This window comes from Tympanuchus pallidicinctus, unplaced genomic scaffold, assembly GCF_026119805.1.
Source record: "Tympanuchus pallidicinctus isolate F22 unplaced genomic scaffold, pur_lepc_1.0 scaffold1, whole genome shotgun sequence".
NCBI classification, from domain to species: Eukaryota; Metazoa; Chordata; class Aves; order Galliformes; family Phasianidae; genus Tympanuchus; species Tympanuchus pallidicinctus.
The window spans coordinates 35,052,954-35,071,806 of NW_026294618.1; the positions used below are offsets into that span (position 1 = coordinate 35,052,954).

The 18,853-nt window shown below is 41.3% G+C and overlaps 1 protein-coding gene across 5 annotated transcripts in view; it reads left to right on the top strand.

Annotated features, from left to right (window-relative positions):
* ANKRD6 (ankyrin repeat domain 6) overlaps window positions 1-18,853 on the top strand; it is a 109,260-nt gene that overhangs the window by 73,593 nt on the left and 16,814 nt on the right. For 3 of the 5 annotated variants that reach the window (XM_052690428.1, XM_052690435.1, XM_052690441.1), the window contains 2 exons: window positions 1,917-2,189; window positions 12,289-12,387. In XM_052690428.1, coding sequence (XP_052546388.1) covers window positions 2,070-2,189; window positions 12,289-12,387 — 219 coding nt within the window. In that variant the 5' untranslated portion in view covers window positions 1,917-2,069. Of the gene's footprint in view, window positions 1-1,916; window positions 2,190-12,288; window positions 12,388-14,683; window positions 15,024-18,853 lie in introns of those variants that run through there. The other 2 variants (XM_052690423.1, XM_052690449.1) reach the window with 1 other exon arrangement.

Genomic DNA, 18,853 nt, shown 5'->3' on the forward strand with positions numbered 1-18,853 from the left:
CAGACAAGTTAGCAATGAGCAAGTGTGGGGATGGTAAAGAAAAGCCAACCTGGATTCTTTCCCTGGAGACACCACAAACTCATGCTTTCAAATCCAAGTGTCATTTGTCTGGAGTTGGCTTTGATGTAATTATTCTGTTAACCTTGGAGAAACTGGTAACTTTGCTGTGCTTCAGAGAGCTCCTTGTCTAAAGTAGGTGTAGTATCTGTAAGCATAACGCTCACCTCAGAGGATGTTCAATAAAATCATAAAAACTAATGCTCATAAAGTGTTCTAAGAGTCATTAATACAAATTGCCATAGGAATGCAAATTAGTTTCTGCTGGTATCATCTACAGGCTAACAAGCAGGGTTTTAATAGAGGTGAGGTTTTGATCAAAAAGTAACGTAGTTCTTGAACCATCCAGAGTCTTAGGATGACACTTTGTTACACAGAGGATTGCAGTACCCTACTGAGCATTCTGTTAAACAGGGTTGCAAGTCCTTTTTTGTTGCTGAGGTGTACTGGTGAATATGAACATGTAACATTGGAGTGAGAAGTAAAAATCCTCGCTCCCTGTATCTGGAAGACAGGAGCATGGTGTACTGCAGCAACCCATGCACTTTTTCTTTCTTGTTGGGAGTGTCTTCCTAGTACATGAATGGCAATGAAATCTGTCCTGGCAGTGCCCTCTCTGCTGAAACTGTGAGCAAGAACATCAGTACTCTGAGTGATGGGATTGTGATAAGAGGGCTTTGTGCTGTCAGCCAGACTAACACAACCAGATCAATTTGGGGGGGCAGCCAAGCTGTGATGTAGTTAATAAGTTTTTATTATTGCCATTTTGAGGTATATTCAAAAGGATAACATAAATGTGAAAGATGCTGTTTTCTACTGTCAGTCTCCAAGATCAGCTAGTCTCTGAACCTATTAAACTATGTGAAGTCCGTAGTACTAGTAGCTGGTAATGAGCAGTATAGGGGTATTTCAAGAGAAAGGAAGATAAATTGTCTGCATCCACACTGGCTATCTTTGCAGTGTTTTTGCTATACTGAAACAGTTACATACCAAGGTGTGAAGTACTACCAAAGTAAACTTAAAGCTGAAATCCTTCTGCACTGGGTGGTTTTGGATCCTTAAGCTCAGAGTGTTCTGCAGATAGATTTGCTGGAAGCATGTCACAAGTCTTTTATCAGCTCTGATGGTTGAATGTATTGGGCAGGTCATTGAAGACAGGAAAGAAGAACTTGCTCACAGTCGTTTCCCTGGTTCACATGAAGAATGCTAAATCTGAATTGTCCCCAGGATCAGTGTGGCATGATGTCAGCACCTCTCTGGGGATGCAATTTCTCAATGACAGTGAGGATCAGTGTTTCCCAGTTTCAGGTTGTGATCCCTGCCAAAGGTGTCCTTGGAATGGTTTGCAGGAGGCTGTGAAGTGTTTTATACCAGCAAGAGAGCAGTCAGCTGCCTTTAATTGCTGACTGCTCTGAGTCCCAGGGCAGAGATTTGTGTATTTGTATCTGCATCCCATAACTATAACCTATCCTTGCTCCCTTGGTCAAAACAGGCTGAGGTGCTGATAGCGACAAAGGGAGTTAACTCATCCTTGGCTGATATATAGTGTGGGAGAGGTAGGGAGAAAGAGAGAACAAAAGGGGGCCACCACACAAATACAGATCGGGCCAAAAGAGAGTTATGCTTTCAGAAAGTTTAAGGATTTAAATGAGGGGAATTAGGACATACTGAAAATGTGTGTCTGTGTGCACTCCCTCTGCCTTGCAGTAGACGTGCAATGATCCTTTCCAGGAGGCTCAGAGGTGTTTTGTTTGTGACCCCCTCCAAACTGATGAAGAGATGAGCGCTCGGGGAGGAGCTGCTGCAGTGCCTCGGTCTGTGAAATGTTGCTGACAGCAGTGTTGTTGTCTGATCCACAGGTCCAGAAGATGGCATAGGAACATCACTGCCTTCCAGGGAGCCGGGGTCCTTTCTCGCCTCCTCACATGCTGCTTGGACTGCTCTGAAGCTTTTGTTTCTGGACCGAAAAAACCCGTGAGCTGCTTGCCCTGCAAACCTTTCTCTCCTAATTCATGAGCCAGCAGGATGTGGTCGCTGTGCTTTCAGAACGGCTTCTCATAGCTGCGTACAAAGGCCAAGTGGATAATGTGGTGCAGCTTATCAACAAGGGTGCCAAGGTAGCAGTTACCAAGGTAACAAGAGAAAAACGCTTTACAAAATCCCTGGGAACTAACATAACTCCTAAACCATTGTCTGTGAAAATGCCCTTGCAGCTTGGCAATTCTGAATGTAATTGAAGCTAGCGGTGTTGAGATTTCCTTAAAGTTTATACGTATTAGCTCATGTAAATTTAAAAAATAGTGCATGTCTTGTAGTTGGACACTTTTCATTAGATGTATGTACAGCTATAGTCCTTACAATGTACTGTGCTGGTGGAGGTGCGGTGGCATTTTTCAAAATGAGTGTTGACTTTTGTACGACGTGCAAAATGATGAATGGAACAATTCATCACTGTTGGGGGATGAGAGGAAGGGGGAAAGCCACCTGTTGTGGTAAGATAAAGGCATGCAGAAAGCATTCCTTTGCTGTCAGAGTCTATTGGTACGGCAGTCTCACTTGTATCTGGTATCTTCACCCTTGTCATGCTGTGTAGTCACCATCCAGCTGCAAACTTGGGGTTTGCAAACCGTGGTCCCTAGACCTTAGAGATAAAGTCAGCATCAAAGGATTTCTGCTTAGATTTTAAGAGAATCCGAACGGATATTCGGCTACATCTCTCAATGTTAGAAATAATAGCAAATAAAAGATGAGCTAGAATGCATCTGTTGCAGAGAAGGCAAAAAGCCCTAATGCAAATTAGGTAAGCAAGATCTTCAGAGCTCTAACATAAAATCTGGGACATCCTGTTTTGACAGATTGTTGTTTTCTGTCGTGTCTAGCCTGATTTCTGTTTCCATATTGGTTTTGAACGCAATATATACATGGGAACTAATATCCACAGAGAGAAAGCAAATGTGAGTGCATGAGATAAGATTTTTTTTTTCCTGTTTTTATCTGTCAGTAACAGTTGTTTGCAATTGCTTTGTGGTGACTGAGTTGTAGGTAGCATTTATTTTGAAAGCTGGAGTGAACTGAGGGTAATTATCTTTAGTGAATTTTGCATGCTAAAGCTGAGTGGTGTTTTGCAAAGATGTAGTAAACGAGAATGGTCCCATAAGGATGCCTGTTTGCTTCTATTGTCCACACAGCTGTAGTTGAACAACAGTTATAGGAGGTGGTCAGTAATAGAAAAAAAAAATAATATATTTGAATGGTAATGGTTTTGTTTGATTGTTTTGCGATGGTTTGGGTTTTTTGTTTTGTTTTTTTTTTTAGTTTATTGAGTTTAGAGGTTACTGAGAGACCTACTTGAAAATGAAGCATTGAAAGGATGCCATTCTTCATACAAATTTGTGTATCGATGTCGTTGGAATTCTGCACTCTTTGAAACATGAGATGAGGTGTCTTTTGTGACACTTGCCAGAATAGTCATGCCACTGATTTTGCTGCTTCATGAAATTAGTTGCCATAATCCATAATTCTAATGCAAAATTGATACTTTCTCTTAGTAGAGGTTGTCTTCTTTGCATTCATCAATGCTTTCTGTTTATTACATTAACAGTAAAGGCATATTGTGTAAATCTGTTCAAAAACAAAATCAAGTTAATTTGACGAATACAGATTTACCAAATGTAAAAGAAATTTCTTTCCTATACGATATACAGGTGGCTTCCTGCTTCCATTACTTGCTTTGTTGTTCAACCTTTGAATGGAAAATCAGATCAAAACTTAATTGTTGGCAAAACTGTGCAGGTACACAGTTTTGGTGGCTTCACTGGAAAGTCATGGAGAGACCCAGGCCCTCAGGTGAACTCTGAGACCATCCCTGGGGCTGACCTGACACTCCAGGGTTGTAGCTGTTGTGACCTGGAGGTTGTGGGTCATCTCCATTGAGCTCAGGACGGGTTTTGACAAAAGCTGTCACTCTTGCCATTCTGGATGCAGCCTGGCATGTCAGCAGGATATATCCGCAGCAACCTCTGTGCAGGGAAGATGAAGTCAGACCTGAAAGACTGTGGAGGACTGCAGAGGCTCTTGGAGTGACCAAGGCTATGTGTTGGCAGTGTTTTGGTGGCACTAGAGCACGTGTTCCTCTCCTGTTGTGTGCCAGGTAGAGGCGAGCTCAGTGCAAATCAAAAAGCATGAGACCAAACTGCTGTCCTCATCAAAACCCATCAGTTCAGGCTCCTGGTCAACACAACATGGAGTTCACTCTCACCCAGCCAGCTGCACAGGGATAGCACAAGCATATTTGCCTATGAAAGGCTATATAAACATACCCTGAAGGAGCTTGGACACAGAGTGACACAGAGGCTGGAAGGAGAAAGAGGCATTTAAAGTCAAGGACATTGTTGTCACAGGATATTCAATCCTCAACCCTTCAAGCCTCATCTATGTGTAAACTGAAAAATTTACAGGGATTTTTTCAGCCATCAGAGAAGGTGGGTTCTTCTGTGGTCTTTCAATAAGCAGAAAAGGCCCAAAATAATAAAGACTTTTAAAATGGGGTTGTTAATTTTAGGTTGGGAATCAAATGACAGAGTAGGGAATTATTGATTAATCTCTCAGATGAACTGAAGTGCAGAGCCTTCTCCCCTAGCCGCAATAAAACTCATTGCAAAATGCAGACTAAAAAAAAATGTAAATTTATTCACACGCTGTAGTTCTCTTCTAGTTGTATACCTTCTATTTTTATTCATAATCTTCAGTTTGTTCTGTCAAATTAATTTTAGATTCTAGAGATTTGTTCCAAAGAAAAAAATGACTTTTGTACTTCTCAGCCAAAATTCCTCCTGAATTGTATCAGAGTTTTATTGAAGAAAGATATGCCGAGGCAAAGCTCTTTTGGACACAGAGGAACAGTTCCCTCATCGTGTTAGGCTTGAAATGAGTTTCTGGTATGCATCTGTAAGCACAGACTGATTCCAGTGGAAAAACACCATGTAGAGCCACAGCTTGAAGAGACTGGACCTTTATTCTAAGGAGTTCTTTATTGAAACCAGATTAATTGACCATGGCTTAAGGAGAATGAAGCATATTTTCCATAACAAAACAAGGACTAGTAAGTGCTGGATAGGTGGCAAGCTCGTCCAGTTCTATTTTTACTTTAGTATGGAAGGTCATATGATACAGTTAATTGCTGCTTCAGTGAACAGTAATTCAGCTGCAAAATAGCGTTTCAGTTTTATCACCTCTAGCTGGATAATTCCAGAAGAAGAATATGAAGGAATCAGAATTCAGTGTAGAATTGATTTGCCCAAGTGTTCACTTCAGCATTTTCTCCTGAATGCATTTGTTTCTTTGTGACAGTATTAATAGCAACTCTCCTGTCCAGCTAAGCCTTCCATTCCTGTGCAGCCGGTGTGAAAGAGTGTGCTTCCACATCCTTCCTGCCACCAGCAACAGCTAAGGGCACCTGGGCTCTTTCCAGATTTGATACATTTTAAAACATGGATGAAAAAAGGAAAAAGAGCTGATGATGACGGCGCTGCTGGCTTCTGATGATGGGGAAGGGGTGACGGTGGTACTGCACTGCAGGTGCACATGCATGTTGTCTTGGAGCTGGGTCCTCTGCCACGAAGCCATGCAAGGTGGTGGTGAGGGAAAGTCTTATTCACAGTGCCTGATGCTTCACAGCTCTTCTTTGGGCCTCTTGTCAGCCACAGTGCTGTCACTGCTCTGCCTAGTTGGACTAAGAGATCATTTCCATTTTTGTGCCTTTCACACGTTTTTCACAGGCTTGAAATTTACGGCTGTTTGAAAAAGAAAAAAAGAACAACTACTAACAGAATCAAACCAAAACAAACAAACAAAAAAGAAACAACTGGTAATACAGACCAGCTGATTCCAACAAACAAGTTTGTTTATAAGGTATTTTGGTGAATATACTGCCAAATCTGAAAGATTAAGAATTGAGCCTGGTATCATTAAGTCTTTTCTTCCAATTTGCAAAACTTGTCCCATCTTTCAGTTCCTTTGTAATAGAGGCTTTATTTCAGTAAAGCTACTGACAGCTGCTTCTTGAAAGTTTAAGCACTGCAGCTTTTGCTGAACTGCCCTGTCTTGCTGTTTTCCTTTCCCCAAGTTACTTTTAATTCTGACATTGTGAGGTGAGATGGATTCAGGAGAGGGTTGAGAACCGCCAGAACTGGCAGAGGAGAAATGGAAATAGAGATGTGTCAGGTAAGACCTGTTCTCTTATCTTATCTTTGGGATGGTGCCGAAAGGAGGGGATAACGTGATTGATTTCACCTCCTGTGCTTGAACTTTTGGTGTATCCTGAGGCCTGCCTGAAACCCGTCTCCCTCAGCACGCTGGGAACTTCAGCCCTTGCTGTGGGCTTGCATCGTGCCTGGAGATGAAATTCAGCTCTGAAGCTCTGTCATGGCTTACCCAAACAATGTGATACTTGGTGTTGGGATTCACTGGGGTGCTGCAGTGTGTTACCAGCATTCAGCACTCAGGATTAATATGGCCCAAAGAGCTGTGTGTTAGCTAGCACACAGAGAGGAATGTGCCACTCTCTGTTAAACATGAAGAAGATTGCCAGAGGAAGCAATATTGTAGCACAGGCAGTTTCAATGTAGTTAGCATATTATCATTAGGATTATGAATTTTTTTTTTTCAAAGGAAAGCAGTATATAGCTTTTCTGTAGAGCACAGTGTTAAGAATATGGCTATAAAATCAAATTCTGGAGAGATGAGCATTTTAAAAAAAATGTGGAAACTAGTGCTTCTGTTTTAATTCAGCAATTCTGTTTGTTTATCTGTTTGCTTGTTTGATTTGATTTTTGAACTGGTTGTGTTACAGACCTCCCATATGGCAGTGTTTGATAGTGCTAGGGTACTTGTAGACTTGTTGTCAAGATTTCAACTTGAGAGCGTGCAGAGTTCTTGAAAACAATTTTTTTTCCCTATGTTGAAATGGAAACAAAGAAATCTGTTCGGTGCTTTCACATATTTGTGCTACTTCAGCTTGAAAAACTGCTTATTGACTTAAGCATCTGTTCTAAACAATAAATAAAAATAAATGAAAGGGAAATAGCAGACATTTAGAGACTTACTTAATAATGCCTGTTGAGGCCAGCGAGAAGCTGTGTGCTGACTTGAGTGAGCAGGTTATTCATGGGGAACAGCATAACAAATCATCAGCGTGAACAGTATGACAGGAGTTTGTGTTTGTTTTCAAGCTTTCCAATAAAAGGTGGATAGGCATGTTTTGGTATAAATGTGGAGTGGATGAATAAACTGCAGTGCTTGTGCAGCACAGTGCGGTGAGAACTGAATGTACTTGCATAAAAGTATCTACAAATACATAAACACAAGGAAAGAGCCTGCAGCTCCTGGTGTTAGACCCACCTGTATGGATTTGGTTGCAGAGCACACACCTGGAGCTGCTACTCCAGGAGAATTCTGCTTTTAGACTGTTCATATTGACAGTTGCCTGTCAGTATTTGGAAGTTAGAACAGGGGCTGAATATAAACAGAAAATTTAACTGCTGAAATTCATGTGGATGTTTACTGTGGGTATTTGCTGTGCTTGACTGCGATCTGATACACTCTAGAGCTGTAGCTCTGTGTCATGGTTGTTGGAAGTGACAGCATTAGTGCAAGATATCCCATTTATTTGGTCAATAAGTCAGTGACGTGGGAGGATTTGTGTGATTTGTGGCCTGCTGAAGTAATTATTTTCATTTGAATAAATGTCCAAACTGCATATTTTTTAGATGAATGACCACTTTATTGGATCATTAATCTGAGTTTCAGAAGTCTCTCATTTGTATTTCTGTAGTTGCCTGTAATAACCTCCAAACATTACAGTTGATATTTACAAAGGCCCATGAGCTGTTAAGTTTGCAATCTACATGTTAAGCAGCCTCTGGCTGTAGAGTTTTCATTCTGTGATGAGTAGCTAAGAGGTGTTCTTGTTTATATATTTTTCCTCTCTTGCTAGGACCCTTATGCGTACTCACATAAGACCTCTCTTTAGTGCTTCAGTGGGGAGTGTGAAATGTCTTTATGAAGAAAACATGTAGAGAAATTTCTCTGTCTTCTTCTTTCTTCCTCATAGATATTTTAGACAGGATACATGGTTGTGGAAAAAAAAACAAACACCTGACAGCATAGTTTAAAAAGAATAGTCTTATTAGCCCATGAGCAATCTCCTTCCCACCAGTGAAGGATTGATGGTACATATGTACACACATACAGTGTGTATGTATACGTTTGTGTGGGGTGGGTGACTGCATCTTTCCAGTGTTTGCATTGCCTGCACTGGAAGAGCACTGTCCTCCTGTGCCATCTCTCCTTGCTTTGATGTAACTGGGGAGAAAAATTCTGGCATTGTCCATTCTTGCAGTGTTGTGATGAATGATGTGATGGCCAGTGTTGTTCCAAAACTTTGAACTTCTAATCAATGTAATGTGCTGGAATTGATCCTCCTTTCCACATCCTGGTTAGGATCCTCATTTCCCCATTCTCCCTTTATAGACACTGGGGAAGTTAGGGGACTGCACATATGCAGCAACTGTGGTCTCATAAGGGTTCTCATTCCAGACTGCAACTGAAGGGGATACCTCTATAGAAACACACAAACCCTGTGGAATAAAAAGCTGAAGTGTATTTAATCATTCTCTAGACTTTCGTTTTCAACAACTCATTTTTCTAGAAGAGCTTTGGAGACCTGGCTGAAGTTTTTGAATGGGAGGATGACAATGGATAGCACAGCGATGCAACCTCTCTGCTCCATAACAGAAATGGCCAAAGCTGCTATGTGTGAGCTTCTTCTCCATGCATCACTGAAGAAATGGTGATGCTTGGTTTTGCTGGCTGAAGTTTATTAGAATGCAGTTGGTAACTCTACTAACCCTGCTTTCCAGGGCTGGCAGTTCTGCCTGCTACCTGCCCATCTAACCCCTCACCTCTTTCCTATCACCATAGAAATCAATGCTCTCCCTGACCCAGCTGTGGTGTCTCCCATTGAGCACGCCTCCTGTTCCAGTGCTGGTCTCCTGAAGCTGAGACAGAGGAAACAACCCAGCTGTGGAGATGTGGGTTAGTCCCTCTTGGTGAAATGGGAATTTCGTACTGCCAAGGGAAAGTGGTTGCAACCACTTTATTTTTGGGTGCCTTAAAGCATCAAATGGGCAGGTGAAGGTGGTGTGGCTTGTGAGATCTACGTCTGCTGCTGTGTTTTGCAGCCTTTTTCTTGAAAACCATGTGGCTTGGATGTGTGCCCCTTGGAGACTTTCCCTTTTCCTCCACACACATTATGGGGTGCTTATCTACAGAAGTACGTTAGCTGAGGAAAATATGTTCTTTGTATTAAAAATGAACTCATACTCTCCTTTCATAGTTTATTTTTAACAAAATACCTTTGGCTGCACCTCTGCTTTTTTTTCAGTGTTTAGAGATGGTTATCTTAACAGAAAATTCCCCATTGGAATAAATTCATGTGGTTGATGCTGCTCTCGTTTCACAGCACATGAGCTGGCTTCAGCTTGGGTTTATTTGGGATTTTTTCTGCTCCATGTGCAGTTAACAATAAGCTGTTTTCGCAATACATTAGTAACCTACTGGGAAGTAAGACATCCTGGCTAAGTGATTTATTTATTGCAATTAAGTAATGCAGAAATTCAGAACCCATAAACCTGAACATGCTCGAGCATATTTCTGTCATCCAAATGTATTGTTCATAGCTGGGAATGCTTTGTCAACCCAGCTTCTGATTCTTTTTCCTTTTTTCACGTTGCCTAGAGACTTTTATGCCACTGAGTTACCTGAAACTGACTTTGCCCTGGCTGTTCTCCAGGCTGGGGCAGAAGATGTGCTCTGCATGGCTGGGCCAGCCCTTTGCTGGAGGGGCATTGCTGATGAACCTGTGTCTAGAACTATAGAATATCCTGAGTTGGAAGGGACCCACAAGGATTGAAGTGAGGATGCCAGCAAGAAGCAACAAGTAGCAGGCTGTTGCCACTCAGTCGACATAGAGGAGCTGGTGGGGACAGCAGGAAGCAAGCCCTTCCCACGCCCTGAGAGATGCTGGAAGGAAAGCTTCCCATGCTGGAATGAGTCGTTGCCTCCTACTTCTGAAAGGGGACAGGAGAAAATAGTTGCTTTGAGAGACTTAAGTTCCACAGTGGGTGTGGGCTTTTCCCTTAGATCTGGCCCTTCAGATCAATCATGGTGTAATTAATCAACATTTAACATTTTCAAAGCAGCACGCAACTATTAGCTGCTGACACAGACATTTTGTCTCCAGCATTATTATGGGTTTCAGTACTACTTTGTTGTGAAGAGTCTAAGTTTTGAAGACATTACCAGATAGGCAGGGATGGGAATTTCTGTATGCAAGCAGTGCTGTCCTGAGCATGTTTTTTTGTTTACCTGGAGTAGCTTTCACACTCAGGAATTTCTGTAAAATCTCAGAGAGTTAATGGTTGTCTTATGTTCATTTAAGGCCACTACTCAGTTCTTGAGGTGTTTGCTTCTTCTATAGCTGATACAGTAAATAGACAGTTTATCTTCTCTTGCAGTGTGAGTTCTTGGATTCAAAAATAGACAATGGCAGAAGCAGTGATAAAGAAATAGATGTACAGATGAAAGGTAATACAATGCTTCTTCATCTCATAAAATGCCTAATGTAGAAAATTGGCATTCTTTGTGAAAGTCATCAGTGATCTTAGCAATGATAGGAACCCTGTTTTCTAAATTCCACTGAAATAAAATGTGCAGTGAAACATTTCAGAATTGTTCCTACTGAACACTTTGCAAGGTGATGCTTTGAGGTGTACTGAAGAGATGCGCGCACAAGCACACTTGCATGTACGTTTCCTAGGGAAGGAGTTAGTTCTCGACTGTCCCCTTCCGAATCTTCTTTTAGAGATGTATATGGGTTAGAATTCTAGGGAATCACTTGTTCTAGATCTCTTTTGTTGTACAACACACTCTAGTATGATCTCTTCACTCTTTGAACCTCTTTCAACATACATTCTTCTGCATCTTCTAGGAGAAGCCTATTTCTCTTTTCCTGAAATGTTTCACTTTTTATTTCTGCCAAAGGATGATCAAACGTAGCTCAGTTATGTGTAAATATTCTTTTCCTCTTCTCATTTCACTTAGAATTTTAATAAGACTTCTGTTGGGGATTTACTTTTTTTTTTTTTAAATTTGATTTTACTGTCAAATTTGTCTTTTTTATTTACTTCTTAAGCTATATATCATCCATCTCTCTAATTAAAGTTTTTCTGTCCCTCTGTTCACTTGGGAATTGTCCTTGACTACACTACAAATTGATTTTCTTGTGAATGTTTTAAATTCTATTATTATATAGCCAGACATTGGAAATTGTCTAAAAACACTCAGCAGGTCTTTGGCAAAAAGAGGTTGGCTGTCCTATATGTTGTCACCTGGAGAGATTACAACTCGTCGTTTCTTTTGAGGGGAGCATGTTGTATATAACAGTTCAGTAATTCTTGTTTCTGTTGCAAAAATGGCACCCATTACAATCTATGAATTTGCCTGTTACAGCTACTTTGTTGTACTGAGTGGAGTTAGAAGTGGTTGAAAAGTCTGTGCTCCAGGGGGACAGAACTAAAAGAATCATGAAGTCCCTTTGTGCATGGACATAAAGCTGGATCTGAGATTGTAAGGAAATGTCCTTACATGAGCATGTCCTTACTTGAGTAGAATATCCCTTTTGTAGATTATCATCAGGACAAGGGGAAATAGTTCTAAGTTGAGGGAGGGGAGATTTAGGTTGGATGTCAGGGGAAGTTCTTTACAGAGAGAGTGGTGAGGTGCTGGGACAGGCTGCCCAGAGAGGTTGTGGATGCCCCGTCCCTGAAGGTGTTTAAGGCCAGATTGGATGGGGCCCTGGGCAGCCTGGTCTGGTATTGAATGTGGAGGTTGGTGGCCCTGCATGTGGCAGGGGGTTGGAGTTTTATGATCCTTGAGGTCCTTTCCAACCCTGGCCATTCTGTGATTCTGTGATCAGGATAAACTATAATGTTGCAGAACACAGAGAAGGAGTCTTCAGCCTTTCCTACACTGATGTCTGTCAACTGTTGCTATTGCAGGCTTGCTTTGAGTAGAGAGATACATAGAAGAGAGAGAAAAATAGGATACAATTCTGGTCAACTTTTATGCATAGAAACTCACCTTGATTTGTTGTTATTTTCTTCTCATTCACAGCATGGTCGGACCCCCCTGCATCTTGCTGCCCACAAGGGTCATCTCCATGTTGTCCAGATCTTGTTGAAAGCAGGTTGTGACCTGGATATTCAGGATGATGTAAGTAGATACAACCTCTGTTGTTCCATCAGTACTTTTGCAAATGAGAATAGGCCTTCACTTTGAAGTAGGATTAAAAGAATACAAAATCTGTCTCTATATTTTCAAATTTGGAGATGCAGTCTCTAATTTGGAGATGCAAAGTTGCATGGGAGGCAAAGTAAAATGTGGTGTTTTTCAATGAGTTGCTTGCTCCTCCTGCTCCAGCTGTGGAGCTTTCTGAGCGCTCTGGTTGTGCCAGGCTGGTGCGAGCAGCCTGAGAACCATTGTCTGCTGTTCAGTACAGGGATTAAACAAGAACTTGTTGTACCGTATGGGGGACCACTGGAGGACATCTGGTAGGGGACGTATTTGTTGTGATGTTTGCCTGAAGTGGGGGATGCGTTTGTATAGACATGTGCCTCAGTGTATTGGACAACTGCCTAGACACTCAACCTACTGACTGCCATGGTTGATGGGGGACGGTCACATCTGTCAGGCTGTTGTATGGTAAAGCATCAGCACAATGCAACCAGCTTTGAGTTTAGCAAATGGTAGTTTGTTTTCATTCAGTAAAATACGTAATTTATTGGAACTTGATGGTTTTCCATAGAAATGGATCTAATTTTGTTCCAGACTTTAAGGCTTTTTGGAGGGATGGGTAGCAAGGTTTTAGTTGCCTTATTCTGATGAATGAAAATGTAGTTTAATAATTGTGATTTCTTCTAGATTTGTTGCTAACTTCTGATGTAGACTGACACAAATTTGAGGAAGATTTGCTTTATTTCCCTCTGTAGTAAAGAAGGTGTAGATTTTTCAAGGGACTTAGAAATCCAAGCGTGGCTAGTAGAGGCACCTGTATGATTAAAAAGACACAGAAAATGTCTAGGTGCCTTTTGAAAATCCATTTAGGTATTTATTTGCATACAGAGGTCCTCAAATGTCTGTAGAAACTGGAAAACTGATTTCCTTCTCTACCTGAGTAGCTGCTTCCCCATGAGATGGGAGCAGTCTGTGTCTGGCAAGGGGTACAGCTTTACATCCAACTTTGTTCTGGGGTATTTTTAATTCTAGGAAGAAACTTTGTTTCCTGCTTTCTTTGTGCTTCCACTATACCTGTCTGTGAAACAGAGAGGATTTGCAAGTGTAATGGGAGTGTTTGTTTGCTCAAATGTATTCTGTTTTTAGACATCTCCCAGTAAAAATGATTCATCAGGTGTTTAAGAAAAAATTGCAAGTACCTAACAAATACCGTCAGTGTTCCTGAGAAACACAGGTTGCTGCTCTAGTACTGCAAGAGCTTCCACTGATTTGCTCAGATTGGGTTTCAATGAAAACTGCTTTTTGAGTAAGTCTGTTTTCCTATTTATTTATTTATTATCAATCCTCTAGTCATAAATTCTAGGCTATTCATCTGATTCATTAGCCATAAAGGAAAATAGTAAATCAGTGGTTAGCACCATTTCATTTTAGTGAAGAGCCTTCCCATGCAGAAACATTCAGCTCCTAGAAGACCGTATTTCACTTGCCTACCAAAATCTTCTCAGGGGCTTTGTTCACAGCAATTGGATCTGGCTCCTTAATTTGGTGACTGATCTGAATAGAATAGATCCGTGCTTGAAGTTGTTTCCTAAAAGGGTAGTTTGGTTTTTGGCTCGGTATTTAGTACCAGTCATCCAGTTTGAAACAAGGAGAGCTTAGGTAGTTGCTTTGTCTTAGAAGGTGGGTTTCAACTTGTCTTGAAGGAGGAGGAAGTGAGCATTTTTGCTTGTGAAAGGTATTAACTTAATTGTTTCTGCTTTCCTTTTACATAGGTCTTCAAAGAAGGTTCTTTATGTTTTCTCGTTGTATAATTCATTTTTACACTTTATTTAAGCCATACAGAAGTGATGATATTCTTTTTAAATTGCCATCTATCAATTATGCCTCCAATCACTTTTACTGTTTGCTTATTTGGCAGTGAAGGCATTTTAGCATCAAATGTTGATTAACATGATTTAATTTCATTTCAGGAATACATATTTAGGTTCAGAGGTGAAAATATTCATGATGGTGAGGGGATCATATTTCACAGAAAATTAAATTATTTATTTGACTGCTGTCTGTAGAATTATGGTAACAGAAAGAAAGTTCTTTAAGTTCTGAAAATATGATGCATGTTTCCTCTTAATACCAAGAAATCACCAAATATTTTGTTTTGGAGTTGACTGTAGCTAATAAATCCAGTACTAAATTTTCATCTGCTACATGACAAGCAGAAGCTTTAAAATTGATGAATGCTATGGAGAGATTCAAAGACTAACTTCGTGTTCTACAGATACATTCTTTAAAGCACAGCAAGAGCCGTGAGAATTAGTTGAAGAATGACCTCCAGTGGCCTGGAGTGGGATTATTATGAATTTAATCCGGCGGAGTCCAGCTCTGTAGAGTACGCAACCCCGGGAGCTAATTCTTTCCTTCTCCTTGCCAATACTGAAAGTTCTTACTGGGATCCCAATGCAATCTCTGACTGGTCAATGAGTATTCATACAGCTCACACCTCAGAAATAGTCAAGGAGAAAGTTGTCCATGTGAAGGAAATCAAGGACGAGAAAGATAAGAAAAACCAGAAGAGAAAGGCTAGAAAGGAACCTAGAAGATCAGAGAGAGAGAAGGAGGTTAGAAACTTGTGCATCAATCCTGCCTTGAGCTTCACTTCTCCGTGGCTGCATGCTGCAAAATCTTGGACTGGCAGCCTGGCATGACAGCTCTTGGAGGTGCATGATTGCATGGCGAGCTTTGCGCTGGGTGCTCTGCGTAGTTTCCTGCCCTGTGTGCACTCTCTGAAAGTTTAACTAGAGAAAAAAGGTTACCTTTGGAAGAGGCCCTGGAGTTTCTCTTCTGGAAGCTCCAGTTTAAGAAGCAGAAAAATAATTTCAAATGAAATAATCCAGGGTTCAAAATAATTTCTAGGTGAACGTAAATATATGAAGTGGCTTATTCCTGTACTCCCATTTAAGTCTCATTCAGTGTCATTTAAGCTTCAGTTTCTTTCATTCATGTTTATTTTCTTCATGCCTTGATCAGTTGTGCTGGTCGTGCATCATCATTTGTCATCCAGAATGCAATTCTCCCTGCTGTGTATTTGTGATGACTGTTTTTCTTCAGCAAAGGAGGGGACACTGGCACTGGGAAACACTAGGGTGTATTTAGTTGCCTTTGTATCCAACTGCATCAGAATATTCAAATATGCTTTGTGTTCCTCAGACTATTTTTCCCTTGGTTATGTTTTCACTTTCAAATGTTTTAAGCTTTCAACTGTAAATGTAATGATATAATTTCAAAGTTTAACACTTTTGCAAATGCCGTCCAGCTTTTTGCATCAGAGATTGAACGCATGAGTTTTTTCTCTTGATTCTGGTGCACTTCTGTAGCAAAATAGTTTGATGATTTCTGATAACGTGAAAAGACAGGGAGGCATTTTCAAAGGAGTCCAGGAACTGGAGGATGCTCTGGAGAAAAGGAATGTGTAGGAATACAAGATGTGGTTAGAATACTTTTTTTTAATCAGAAAAAGGGAAAAGTAAAACATATTGCAAATTACTGTAAAGTAGATCTTATTGAATTGAGGGATTAGAGTCTATAATAATGACTCCAATACCTCTTTGCTATTCCTCTATTGTGTGTGTGACAGAGGCAAGAGAGCTGGAAGAATTACTAATAACTACTTGAAAGTCTTTTATAAATTGCTTGCTTTATTTTCTTTCCTGTGGAGTGAACTTCAGATATGATACAGACAACTGCTCCTGTGTGTCTGGTGCCGGTGGTTGCATCCACTGCTTGAAGTTAGTCATCAAATTAGGAAAGTTTAGGAGCCTGGAAGGCTATCCTAAACACCAGCTGGCCTTGCCAACACTAAAGTGCTAAAGGAAATGATAATGACAAAATCCATGGAAAAGGTCAATGTGTAGATATGTACCTTTCTTCAGGATTCACAACCTGCAGCCCTCTGCTGAAAGCAGTCATTCAAGCTCTCAGTCAAGAACACGGTTTCATACTTTGGAAACATCCTCAGGCCTTTCTATGCAATAGCTCTGTTGTATATGAAGAACTCCAGATGTACAGTCCCTCATTCTTTGCCCAAGGAATGCAAACTCATGTTCCTGGTCTCCCGCCAGCATCTCCCTCTCTCTAGCCCACTGAATACAGATGTTTTTCCTGATGGTGGAGTGACTTTGACACAGAAGTGCTCTCATGGCAAGACAAGCTGGGTGAGTCCTATAACCACTGGCACTGGTTCCAGCAAGCGTGCTGAGAGTTGAAGGGGGAACTCTTTCAGGCGGGCTGAGCAGGGCACAGCATGAGGTTCACAAAGGCCTCTTGGGCTCCATCCCAGCTTTGATGCCTTGTGGTGCTGTGCAAGCTGCAATGCCCAAGTTTTCATTGCTTTCAGGACTAGGCAGCAGATAAGGCAAAGGATTTGAGAGACACTGGTGCCTTACATCTCTACATCTATGTTAGATACTTTATATCGACCACATCTCACAGAAGCACCTCAGTGTCCTTTTGGCTTCCAGCCTGTGTCTGCATTTAAGCAAGGTTGATTCTTTTGTTTCTGTCAAGGTCACATCTGTGTAACACTGGAGTTATCGCTCCTCATTGTTCCTGGTTTGCAGCCTGTTCCTAAGGTGTAAATCACCTGCAAATAGAACCATAAACTGTGCCCAACATAATAGCCTGGGCAGCTAATGTACACTTTCAGGTGATAATTTTTTCCTTTGGCTGTCTAGACCAGTCCCTTAATGCCTTGCTAAAGGTGGAACTCTGGTGAACACTTTCAGAGACAGTTATTTTAGCAATTTAATAAAAAAGATACATGAGTCAGTGATTGCACTGCCTGAATGTATGGACTCGGAAAGAAATATAGCTCTTTTACATCTGGATCCATAAAAGGCCAGGCAATGGTTTGCTCCTCTACTAATGGGGAGGAAGGATAGGTTAAAAATAGAGTGATGCACTCGGTATCACTTTATTCCTGCATTATGTGACTTATGCCTGGGCTACTCAATAGCTCATGACACAGAAGGAATTATGATCTATTGGTTCAGCTTCCCTGGCATGCAGTCAAAGTGTATATGCTGAGGTGTGAGGGAGTGGTTCAGAGAACCCTGCCCTAGTGGCTAAGGTTGTGGCGACTTCAGGGATCTTCCTGAATTTCACCATCTCTCCTAGGACAGGCAGACCTGAGATGTCCTCTGACACTTCCTCATGTGGGAATGAGGTATTTACAGACCTGGGGACCAGAATGCAGCATAGGGCAAAACCTATGCATGGCTCCCAGTGCCACCCCCCTGTGATAACTGTTGTGGGGCTGGGTGAATGACGAGAGCCGTCTCGATTGAAAGTGGCATGTGCTAAATCCAAGGCAATCCATTTGTGCTCCCAGTCTGATCTCTGTGATCAATTTTCCAGGCTTCAAAGAAGTGAAAAGTCAAAGCTTCCTCTGTCAGAATGGCAGATGTCATCTCTGGGGAGATCTCACTCAGCCTTCTGTACTTACGGGAGCTTATAAACAAGATGGAGACCAGCTTCTTACACAGTCTGACAATGATAGGAGAAGGGAGAATGGTTTTAAAGTAAAAGAAGAGAGATTTAGGTTAAATATTAGGAGAAAATTCTTCACTGAGAGAGAGGTGAGGCACTGGCACACCTGCCCAGAAAAGCTGTATGCCCCATCTCTGCAAGCATTGGGAGCCAGGTTGGATGGGCCCTGGGCAACCTGAGCTGATGGAGGGCAGCACTGCCCACAGCAGAGGGTTGGAACTGGGTGGGCTTTAAGGTCCCTTCCAACCCAGGCTGTTCTGTGATTCCATGATCTTGTTTTACTCCCTATAATGCGTTCTGTAGCTTTGCTGATGCTGCAGTGCTAGGTGAGTGGGACAGACTGATGGATTACTTACCAGTTTGTAGTAAGTGAATGAAATGACCTTTGAACTCCCCACGGTTCTAATTCGGGATGTTAAGTTCTTCTCTGGCTTGTTTGAGAACAGATTCCTATGCAGGAATAGTTTCTGGAAGCTGACACTGCACACGAGATAGTTTATTTTGGAGGTTTTCCATAAAGTTTTGGTTATCTTTAAGTAAATACACAAGTTCAGTGAACTTGCAGTGCTTTCAGTTCTGTTGTACTTCTTCAAAAAGTCCCAGTTGTTGGGACTGTTCTTTTGTTTGTTTAAATTCTCTTAAAATACATTACTGTCCTTAGTAGGGACAGGAGCAAAAGAATACATGACCTCTAAGGATGAAAATCAGGTAGCAAATTAAAATGAGCAAACAACAAAAAGCACATCCCACCCTCAGTGCATTTTTTTTAAATCAACTTCATTAAATAAGTCAATGTAATGATTTATTGATGGTGAAAGCATTACAGAGGATACTGAAAGGGATGTCAGTATAACGGCTGTCAGTTCTTGTCTTGCCCTTATGGAGTAATAACTATTTTGGTGTC